This window comes from Rhinatrema bivittatum, chromosome 3 (assembly GCF_901001135.1).
Source record: "Rhinatrema bivittatum chromosome 3, aRhiBiv1.1, whole genome shotgun sequence".
Lineage (NCBI taxonomy): Eukaryota > Metazoa > Chordata > Amphibia > Gymnophiona > Rhinatrematidae > Rhinatrema > Rhinatrema bivittatum.
In genome coordinates, this window is record NC_042617.1 from 229,970,984 (window position 1) to 229,983,068 (window position 12,085).

Consider the following 12,085-nt stretch of genomic DNA (forward strand, 5'->3'; position numbering starts at 1 on the left):
CTTTTTAAAATTACGCACAAGACCCTTTGGACTTTTTTATTAACACATTTTTTATAACCAGTTTTAAAGCAGGATCCATGCTATAGAGGTGGGTGTGATAAAGAAATGTCATTTTGGCTCCTCCCCCCCCCCCCACCAAAATAATTCTTCTGTCTAGAGTCGCCACTGATTTTTTGTGACCTTAAGCATTAGTACAAGAAGGATTAAGGGGGGGATGCTGGAGAGGCACACAAATGCATTGGCCCCCAGGCGCCAGAGACCCTTGGTGTGCCATTGGGTGCGAGCCATATGGGGCCGCAAGCGATGGCAAAGAGGAGTGGAGATTTGGCGGGCCGCAAGCAGTGCCCAAGCTGCTCGCGACCACACAGTCAGCGGGCGTTATCGAGAATGAGATAGGAATCGGGGCCAAGCGGCGCAACGGGGGCGCAAGGAAGAAGGCTCGCCTAGGATGCTAAATCCCCTTGCACCTGCCCTGCTTATGAACAAGCTATTTGACTGGCTGCAGGGGGCCCGAATCTTTACCAAGTTGGATCTCCGTGGGGCCTACAATTTGGTCCGTATCCAACCTGAAGACATCTGGAAGATGGCTTTCAATACACGAGACGGGCACTACGAGTATCTAGTGATGCCCTTCAGGCTCTGAAATGCCCCAACCATTTTTCAACAAATGATGAATGAGATCCTCCGAGATCTCCTATACTCCTTTGTTGTAGTTTACCTAGATGACATCTTGATTTTCTCTAAAGACTTGGAATCCCATCGCTGCCTATCCTGCCCGGAGGACCTTCAGTTCCTGCTTCATACCCGTGGTCTCCAGTACTCTCTGTTCTGGTCTAGGTCGCCTGTTCTCTGCTACCTGAACACCGCTGCTAATTCTGGGCACACCTCTCCACCATCTCTCCGGAAGACCCTTCGAGGCCCACCTAAGTCCAGGCGGCTCGGGAATCCAAGGGCTCAATCCGCAGAGCCCCCAAGCCGTTATTGGTGCAGCTCCGGCTAGCCTCTGTCTCCTAGTGTGCTCCACCTCATGGCGGCATGTGCTCTCTGGGTTCGCTCTGGGAGCCATCTCTAGCCTGCACCAGTCCAAGAGTCCACCTCTAGCTGAATAGTCATTGTATTACTATCAATTTGGAGGCATGTCTTTACTGAAATCAAGGATCTGTCTATTGTTTATTACTTATTTTAATTTGTTTTATACTATACAATGTTGTATGCTACGCTGTCTTGGTATATGTAAAATATGAATGTGATATTTTAAACCGCCCTGCAATTTCACTTCACTTCAGTGAAATTGCAGTTCACTTTCAGTTCCCTTCCCATGTCACTTCATAATCCCAAGTTCAGGAAAAGACTATATGTTTTATTTATTTTTATTTATTTTAACATTTTTATATACCGACAACCGTTTGCACATCGTATCGGTTTACATAAAACATAGACAGCATCGCCGTAACGACAGGCATTGGAGATGTTCTCAGAATTAGACTTTTATTTATCAGTTTTGGCAGGGTTTAGCATTTAGAAGATAACAACAATTCCTGTTTCTAACATTCTGGCTACTAAGCACCAGTTTATCCTAAAAAAAGTTCTGAACCATGGATAGTTTCAAACATATCATAAACCTTAGCCTGCCTAATATATTAATTCTAATGGCTAATTTACTTACTATTAGTCCTACCTTCAGGTGATTTCCCTCTGTTAACCTTTGAAGCAGTCTATGGCTGAAGGTCTGAAGAACTACCTGAGAAGGAGGCTTGCTTATGAGTCTGGTACTTGCAGAGCTGCCAGGCTGTCTGGGAGCTTGCTTCTGGGTCTGGTACTGGCAGAGCTGCAGGCTGCTCTCAGCGCCGAGTCCTCACCACCTCAGACTCTGTAATATCGTCTAACCCCGGTCTTCTGACCATACCTAGTCTTCTCCCTCCTCGATAACAGGGGTTTCTGGGGCTGTTTCAGGTCTGCTCCTCTTTTGTCTTTATTTGCCCCCATCTTATACTTTCCAACTGGTAAATATGCATAAGCTCATGCATAATAATGTAATGGGTGGAGGATCTTTGCCGCAATGCAGGTCTTTTCCCCCTCCAATTTTTTTCATGGGGGGGTCCTGCAATGTCTGGACTGAGGTTGTATGCCCGAGTCAGCATTGTCTCCGATTCAGAGTGCTTCCCCTTCATCTAAGGGTGAGGGTCCTTCTGATCTCTGGACTTCCCTTGGCTGGTCCATGAATTCTGCTAATGAGCTTAAGTTGCTGTGTTGTCCCTCTGCCTTGGTTTTATTTACACAGATGCTTACAAATAGGCAGATCTTTATAAGTATCCTTTGGTTCTGGTTTAAAGTTCTCATCTGGGCAAAGTTTCTTTTCCTTACCTGTGGCAGTGTTTTTGGGCCTGTCAGCATACTTGTTTATATCCCTGTTTGGCTATTATGATTCATATTGGGTGCTTTCAGTGGTTAAACATGGGATCTCTCTCTACAAACCTGGCCAATACTAATTGAAAGTGTGATATACAAGAATTTAAAACAACTAAAATAAATAAATAAATAGAGATGGATAAAATTCCCCTGTTAACTGGCATGGAGATTTCTACATGGATATAGCAAGTACAGTGTTGTGATTCCCGGTCGCAGCTGCCCGCAACCGGAACCCCTACCTTGCCTCCCAAATTTGGGGCCGCCACCACTGCAGCCGTGGTCGGGGAATGCGCTGGGGTCGGCCTCCAGCATGCCCTTTCCTTCTAAACCCCAGGCGCGAGGTTCCGTGGGGCTCTCGTCAGGGGAAACACTCCCCGGGCCTCCTCCCGCGGCGTCTGGCCGCTCTACAAGGCCCTTCCGGGCGCAGCTTGCCGGTTCTCCCCTTAGGCACAAGGCCGCGCCTCCCGACAAGATTTAAAGGGGCCTCATCCCCTAAATTGCTATCACCTGCTCCTAATGGGCTAGGCGCTGAATCCTACTTAAGGAGACTGCCCAGAGTCATTCCTCAACTTGGCAACAAGTCTGCTCACTCCGGTGAGTCTCCTGGTGCCTCCTGTTTCCTGGTTCCTGCTTCTTCTCGGACTTCTTTTCGGTGTGTGACTTCAGACTGGCAAGCGGTGATCCTTCGGTGTGTGACTTCGGACTGGCAAGCGGTGATCCTCTGGTACTCGACCCCGGACTTCCTTACGGACCATTCATCTTCAAGGGCCCACCTAAATCCCAGTGGCCTGGGTCCCTACGGGCTCCTCCCAGGGGGGCCACGAGCTTTTAGTGGTGAAGATCCAGTTAGCCCTTAAACCGACTTCACGCCTCTTCGACCTCTCAAAGGTCCATCCAAGTCTCCTGCGGCGAAGATCCAGCAAGTCCCAACTTCTGTTCCGCCTCACCACCCGACGGGGGAACCTGAGGAGCCATCTCCTGAGGTCATACCAACTTCCCCGTTGGTCCAAGGGTTCACGTCCCTCCTGGTCATAACAGATTTCCAAGTCCATGAACCCGGCAGAGGCGTCTGCCCGCCAGGCCATCCCTGGAATGACCCAACGTATGATGGACCAGCAAAAAACCCTGGATGCTCTTATCTCCGCAGTGGAGAACTTGAATCAACGCTTTGAGGCGTTAGGGTCCATGAACCCCACCTTGCCATCTCCGTCTATGGCTCCCAAGGTCCACTCGGTGATTTGCCTGCCCACACCACCACGCTTTTCTGGGGAACCCCAGTCCTGCATGGGTTTCATTAACCAGTGCAATATGCACTTCTGCCTTCAGCCGACCCTATTTCCCGACGACGCTACCAAAACCACCTTCATTCTCTCTCTCCTCTCCCTAGAATGGGCTTCCCCCCTGTGGGAATGGGATGACCCTGTACTGAGTAATTTGAGAGAGTTCTGGGAGCTTTTCCGAATGAGTTTCGGTGACCCCACTCAGGTTTCCGCCGGGCCCAAATTTCTCCAACTACGTCAGGGTTCGAGAATGCTTGCGGAGTTTGCCGTTGAGTTCCGGACTCTCTCTTCAGAGCTCGGCTGGGGCCCAGACTGCTTACGAACCATCTTCCTACAGGGACTCAGTGCAAGAATCAAGGACGAGCTCGCGGGTCGGGAGCTGCCTAGGTCCTTGAATGCCCTCATCGACCTGGCAGAGCGTATTGATAGATGCCATCAAGAACATCGCCAAGAGGCCCAGATGGCCATGAAAACCTCGACCTCCTCTAGACACCCTCGGCGCTCACCTTCTCCCAAAAGTGAATCTGGAGGCTCCCGAAAACCGACTGAAGAACCCATGCAATTGGGCCGAGGGAGGCTCTCCACTCAGGAGCGTCGGAGACGAATAAGAGGCAGGCTCTGCCTCTACTGCGGCGCAGTGGGTCACCAATTAGCTGCCTGCCCAGTGCAGCCAGGAAACTCCCAGGCCTAGGACATGAAGGAGGAATCTTCCTGGGCCTAACATCACCTGCACCTCCACTAACCCTACCAGTCGCACTGACATCTGGGGACTGTGAATTCCATACTTTAGCCCTGGTAGACTCAGGAGCCGGGGGCAAATTTATCATGATGAGTTTAGTGGACCACTTAAAAATTCCACATCTTCGTGCCCAGGCCCCATTGGTCCTCTCGTCCATCCAGGGCAAACTCCTCCTGGGGCAGGTGACACACCTCATGGAACCCGTCCAACTTCGTGCTGGGCTTCTTTACCTCGAGCGGATTTCCTTCCACATCCTGGAACACTTCATACACCCCATCGTCCTGGGGCTCACCTGGCTCCAAAAACATTGTCCCCAATTCGACTGGAGAACCCTACAGTTAACCCAATGGGGGCCGACCAGTAGTTCCAGTGCAATGCTCAACTGCCCTTGCCAGTATCCAAGGCCTGCCGGCCTCCTATGCAACTTACACTGATGTCTTTTCCAAGAGGAAGGCCGAGCTGCTCCCACCTCATCGACCATTCGACTGTGCCATTAACCTTCTTCCCGGCACAGAACCTCCTCGGGGACGCACCTATGCCCTTTCACCCTCGGAGACTCAAGCCATGTCCCATTACATCAAGGAAAATCTAGATAGGGGCTTCATCCACAAATTGACATCCCAGTGGGGGCTGGTTTCTTCTTCGTAGGGAAAAAAGATGGAACCCTTCACCCTTGCATTGACTACCGGGGTTTGAATGCCATAACCGTCAAGGACCGGTATCCCTTGCCCCTAATCTCCGAGCTCTTTGATCGCCTTCAAGGCACTAAAATCCTTACCATGTTGGACCTCTAGGGAGCTTATAACTTGATCCGCATTAAGGAGGGAGACGAATGGAAAACGGCCTTCAACACCAGAGACGGCCATTACGAGTACCAAGTAATGCCATTCGGGCTCTGCAATGCTCCAGCGGTGTTTCAAAAAACCATGAATGAAATTTTACGAGACCTACTATATCGCTGTGTGGTCGTGTACCTCGACGACATCTTAATATTCTCCGATTCCCTCGCTGCTCACCGCCAACACGTCATCCAGGTACTACAAAGACTAAGAGAAAACCAACTCTATGCCAAGCTCGAGAAATGCCTCTTCGAGCGGGAGGCTCTCCCATTCTTGGGTTACATCGTCTCCAGTGAAGGATTCCGCATGGACCCCCAGAAACTAAGGGCCATTCGAGAATGGCCCCAACTATTTGGGCTGAATACGCTTCAACGGTTTTTGGGGTTCACGAATTACTACCGCTCATTTATTTCCTATTACATTTCCATTGTCGCACCCCTGAGGGCTTTAACCCGGAAAAGCACTAACCCCAAGAAATGGCCTCCCGGAGCTGTAGCCACCTAACTCCGTCTTAAAGAGGCGTTCCTTCGTCAGCCGTGCCTTCATCATCCTGACCCTCAACGCCCATTTATCATTGAGGTGGATGCTTCCTCTGAAGGCGTAGGGGCCGTTCTTAGTCAGAACTTGGATCAATACAAGCTACACCCATGCGCCTTCCTCTCTCGCCAATTCTCTCCCATGGAACGAAATTACACCATTGGTGATAAGGAGCTTCTGGCCATCAAAATGGCCTTGGAAGAATGGTGCCCCTGGTTGGAGGGAGCTCAACATCAGTTTACAGTCTACATGGACCACAAAAATCTAGAATATCTGCATCGGGCACAGCGCCTCAACCCCCGACAAGCTCGATGAGCATTATTCTTTACCCAATTCAATTTCGTCCTGCGTTACAGGCTGGCCATCAAGAATCTTACGGCCAACACCTTGTCCCGAGTCTTCGAGACCACAGATACTGCAGACTCCCCTCAATTCATCATTGAGCCATCACGAGTCCTGCTATCTACTACCACGACTATTCCTTCTGGAAAGACCTTTGTTCCATCACACCTGCGGAAACAAGTTCTAGCATGGGCCCATGACTCCCGCTGTTCAGGTCATCCAGGACAACGTCGAACCTTGCAGGCCCTTCGCCGCTACTATTGGTGGCCCAAGATCAATAAGGATGTTCAATCTTATGTGGAATCCTGCCATCTGTGTGCCCGTCATAAGAGAATTCTAGGTTCATCTCCAGGCTTACTCCAGTCCCTGCTAGTGCCTACTGAACCCTGGACCCATATCTCGACGGACTTCATGGTTGATCTACTCTCGTCCAGTGGCAACACCGTCATTTGGGTAGTCATCGACTGATTCATCAAAATGGCACCTTTCATGCCACTCCCAGGGTTGCCTTCTGCACCCCAGTTGGCCCAGTTATTTGTCCAGCACATTTTCAAACTTCATGTTACGCTTGGGCTCCGGTCAGGAGTCATGAACACCACCCAGCAGGGTGGCTCCAGGTGGAGAGAGACAGGAAGCTAGAAACAGTGTCAGGTTCCAGGCTGGGTCAGGGCAGGCAGCAAGTATCAGAGTCTGGGTTCAGGCTGGGTTAGGGCAGGCGGCAAGTAGCAGTGTCTAAGTACAGGCTGGGTCAGGGCAGGCAGCAGTAGCAGTGTCTAAGTACAGGCTGGGTCAGGGCAGGCGGCAGTCAGCAGTGTCTGGGTCCAGGCTGGGTCAGGACACAGTAAGCAGGGCAAGGCAGGTCAGAAGGCCCGTGGGCCACACACACACACACAGAAGGCCCGTAGGCCACACACCAATAGCGGGGCAAGGCAGGTCAGAAGGCCCATAGGCCACACACACACAGAAGGCCCGTAGGCCACACACCATAAGCGGGGCAAGGCAGGTCAGAAGGCCCATAGGCCACACACATACACACAGAAGGCCCGTAGGCCACACACCATAAGCGGGGCAAGGCAGGTCAGAAGGCCCGTAGGCCACACACACACAGACAGAAGGCCCGTAGGCCACACACCGTAAGCAGAGCAGGCAGGTCAGAAGGCCCGTAGGCCACACATACACAGAAGGCCCGTAGGCCACACACCGTAGTCAGGGCAAGCAGGTCAGAAGGCCCGTAGGCCACACATACACAGAAGGCCCGTAGGCCACACACCGTAAGCAGAGCAGGCAGGTCAGAAGGCCCGTAGGCCAGGTAAGAAAAGCGAGGAAGAAGGCCCGAAGGCCGCGCAGGGCAAGGCAAGGAAAGGCCCGAAGGCCGCGCAGGGCTAGAGCAGGGAGCCCAGGTGAGCTCGATGCCGAAGCACCGAGGGAACTGTCAGGCAGGGTTATAAGGGCCAACCCAGAACATAGAGTGGACAGGGGAGATGGCCTGGGCCTGTCAGGAGAGCCAGCACTAGAGGGACCCCTGGTGGTGAGGCGGTTGCCCTGCAGCCAAAACTGTAACACTTCATGGTTTACCCAAAAGCATCCCCTCAGACCGAGGACCCCAATTTACCACAAGATTCTGGAGGGCCCTCTGCCAAAAATTTGATGTCACCTTGGATTATACCTCTGCATACCACACACCACAAACCACAAACCAAGGACAAATCAAACCCTCAAACAGTTACTTCGCATCTATGTTAACGATAAACAGGATGACTGGGCAAGTCTACTCCCGTGGGCCAAGTCCGCCCTCAACTCGCATCCTTCCACTGCCACCAGACCTTCTCCCTTCCAGTTGGTTTATGGGAAGCTACCCCGTCCGCCACTGCCTGTTCCCATTACTGTCACGTCTCCGGTAGCCCAACTCTCTGCGGACGAACTACATCACCTCTGGATCTCCACCCGGCACGCCCTGCTCAAAGCCAGTCAAGATGGCAAAAAAAATATGCGACTGCCGACAACGACCGTGTCCTCCTCTGAGACCTGGTCAGAAGGTATGGCTGAGTACACAATTCATCCAACTAAAATTACCTTCAGCGCGTCTGGCCCCTCGGTTCATTGAACCATTTCCCATCCTCCATCGGATTGGTGCGGTGTCCTATCAGCTTCAACTACCACCGTCACATAAAATCCATAACACCTTCCACGCCTCACTTTTGAAGCCCTTGATGCTGTCCTGGCCTTCTAGCATGCCTCCAGCACCCCAACCCATCGCTTCTGAAGATGACACCACCTACCAGGTCCAAGAGGTGCTGGACGTTCAGAAACATAGGAAGAGATGGGAGTACCTACTAGCCTGGGAGGGGTTCGGCCCTGAAGAAAATACATGGGAACCACTAGCCAACATCCTAGATCGGAACCTTCTTGCTCAGTTTCACGCTGACCATCCGACCAAACCCAAACCTCCAGGGAGGTGCCCTAAAGGGAAGGGGTACTGTTGTGATTCCCGGTCGCGGCTGCCTGCAACTGGAACCCCTACCTTGCCTCCCGATGTCGGGGTCGCTGCCGCCACCACAGCCACAGTCAGGGAATGCGCTGGGGCCAGCCTCTGGCATGCCCCTTCCTTCTAAACCCTGGGCGCGAGGTTCTGCGGGGCTCCCGGCAGGGGAAACGCTCCCCAGGCTTCCTCCCGCGGCATCTGGCTGCTCTACAAGACTCTTCCGGGCGCAGTTTTCTGACTCTCCCCTTAGGTGCGAGGCCGAGCCTCCCTGCGAGATTTAAAGGGGCCTCGGCCCCTAAATTGCTATCACCTGCTTCTAATGGGCTAGGCGCTGAATCCTACTTAAGGAGACTACCCACAGTCATTCCATGACTTGGCAACGAGTCTGCTCACTCCAGTGAGTCTCCTGGTTCCTGCTTCTTCTCGGACTTCTCTTCGGTGTGTGACTTCGGACTGGCAAGCAGTGATCCTTTGGTGTGTGACTTCGGACTGGCAAGCAGCAATCCTCTGGTACTCAACCCCAGACTTCCTTACAGACCATCCATCTTCAAGGGCCCACCTAAGTCCCAGCAGCCTGGGTCCCTACGGGCTCCTACCGGGGGAGGGGGCATGGGCTTCCAGTGGCGAAGATCCAGTTGGCCCTTGCACTGACCTCATGTCTCTCCGACCTCTCAAAGGTCCACCTAATTCCCAGCAGCCCGGGTCCCTAAAGGCTCCTCCCGGGGGGGCCGCGGGCTTCCAGTGGCGAAGATCCAGTTGGCCCTTACAGCAACTTCATGCCTCTTTGACCTCTCAAAGGTCCATCCAAGTCTCCTGCGGCAAAGATCCAGCCAGTCCCAACTTCTGTTCCGCCTCGCCACCCAACGGGGGAACCTGAGGAGCCATCTCCTAAAGTCGTACCAACCTCCCAGTCGGTCCAAGGGTTCACGTCCCTCCTGGTCATAACATACAGCAGGCAGATATTTGGGTTCCCGTGCATAATTCTGTTGTGGCATATGGTAAATCTTTATGAATAGGTTGTTGTAATGTGCATGTAAAGTTTTTAATAACTCAAACACTAAACATTTTAGCATATGATATATTGCATAGACCTCTAAGTATACATTTAATTAAATAATAGTGCAACAAATTGTAGGAAAGGGAAATTATTTCATAATAATCTCTACTTTACAAGTATTAGAGCAGACTAAAATTCAGTTCCAGTACTAGCTTCCCTTCCCTTCCCTGCTGGTTATCCTCTCTCTCTTTCATCACCGCTCCCTCCCCTCTGTGACCCCTGCAGGCCACACTGTTTTGTCCTCTATCTAGCTCCACTGTCAGCTAATAACTAAGATCAAATATATTGCTAGTTATCAGACATAATTTTTTTCTACATTTTTTTATGTAAGCACCTCAAAATCCCATGAGTATAAATGGAGGAACCCACTGTCCACTAACTGGTATCCCAAGAACACTGCTTACTGACTGCAATATCTCATCATAAAACAAGGCTCAGGCCTCAGCCAAATCATGAACCGAAATACATTTAAGCATCTACAATGTACACCATTGATAATTATAAAAGTTGATTCATTGCTTTTCTTAGATTATATTCTATGTTAAGTCATACTCTGTAACTAATATTATACTGCACACATATATCTGCTTCCTGGTAGCTTTTAAAATGTTGAAAGTTTAGGATGAATTGTGTATAGTTTTATGGATAACAGTACCTTTAGCATATGTAGGGACCCACGTTAGCAAGATGTACATCCACAACAGTATTCTGTTCTTTAACATAACGCCTAGATAAAAACAAACAAAAAAAAAGATTAGACTCTCAGTTGTAGTGTCAGTGCTAATCAACTACTACATACCTTTTAGTCTTTATTTCTAACAGACTTTAGGAAAGGACCAATTACTGAAAACAAAATATTAACAATGATGGTAGGGATTAAAAGTGGAAAAAACATGGGGGTACTCTTCTTCTTTATAAGACCTCCAATCTTTTTCTCTCTTTCCCCATCATCCTTCCAGAATTCTCCTGCTCATAGGCTCATATATCCAGTCAATTTGATCTTTCCTCTCTTCTCTCCATCATGTGTGCATTTCTCCTTCAAATTTCTGCATCTTATCTTCCACTCCCATTTTCCCATCTCTCTTCCCATCGCCTTCCTTTTTTTCCCCACATTCTCAGCCAGAAAATCATCAAAAATGATCATGTTTTCATTGCTGATTCCAGGAGATCAGAGAAGAATAAGAAGACAGGAATGGTGTTGAGTGAGGGGCAGGGAGAAAAATTCCCTCGCCCCTGAAAATATGCCACAGTACTACATATATAAGGCATGATTTTCTAAAGGTTTTATGCACATAAACAGGCTTTTAGAAAATTGTCCTGGGGTTGTGCTCTTAAAAGTACAAGTGTACAACCCCAGGACAATTGTACTTTTACGAGAAAGAGGCATTCTGGGTAGCAGTTTGGGCAAGGATGGCCTTTACATCATATTTTCTATTTTCAAAAATATGTGTGTAAAACTACATGCACACATTTATACCTGGTAGCAAACAGGTATAAACATGTGCACAAATGCCACACTACATTTCATGTATTCACACTAAGTTTCAAAGTTGACTTATGCGTATAAGTCCACTCTGAAATTACCCTGCATGCTATTTCTACACACAAACTGTAGTTCTGAGTGCGCCATTATTAAATTACCCTCATGGGGGTAATTTGGTAATAGCCTGCATAAAACCTTAACAAATACATGCCTAATTTATATCAATTTTCAGAGTGAACTTATGTAAATGTTTGCTTTCAGAATCATTTACACAGATTACAGCTGACAAAATGGACAAAAGTTTTTTTAAAAATGCACTTTTACGAGGGGGTGCTCTAAGCCGCGATCCAAGATGGATGCTGGAATCTAAGACTCCCACTCCTCACCACCAATAAACCTCTTATTTGGTAACTCGAAAGACCAGTCTGAGTCTCTTGGGCGACAAGTCTCACAGCCTAAATGACCACAAGGAAGAGAGTGGCGGACTTGCAACATTTCTCTTTCACCAAAGCAGCAGTGGAGCTGCGGAAGGGAGGCCTGGACGTTGCAGCAAGCGGTAAGGGGGAAATGGATGACTCTGGTGCTGAGGCCCCAATCCTCTCGCCTCAAAATAAGGAGGTGCAGTCTCCCAGTTCAGTGGATTTGCCCACGAAATCGCAAATGCGGCAGTGGCTTCTAGAGCTCAGGACTGAGCTCAGACAGCAGAAAACTGATCTCCTCGCCTCATTTTCTGAACTCCATGAAGACTTCATGGCGCTGGGTCACAGGGTCGACGACATCGACTCCCGTGTGGACAGCTATAGTGCAGCATTAAATGACTTATAGGAGAACTCAGCCCTGAAACAGGAAATTTCAGCGATCCAAGAAAAAATGGAGGACCTGGAGAATCGCTCACAAAGAGCAAATCTGAGGATTAA

The 12,085-nt window shown here is 49.8% G+C and overlaps 1 protein-coding gene across 1 annotated transcript in view; it reads right to left on the reverse strand.

Annotated features, from left to right (window-relative positions):
* The window catches only part of THBS2 (thrombospondin 2), a gene marked incomplete in the record, with an annotated part of 874,147 nt that overhangs the window by 783,005 nt on the left and 79,057 nt on the right, over positions 1 to 12,085 (reverse strand). Inside the window, 1 exon segment of the mRNA XM_029594286.1 lies at positions 10,341 to 10,412. Coding sequence (XP_029450146.1) covers positions 10,341 to 10,407 — 67 coding nt within the window.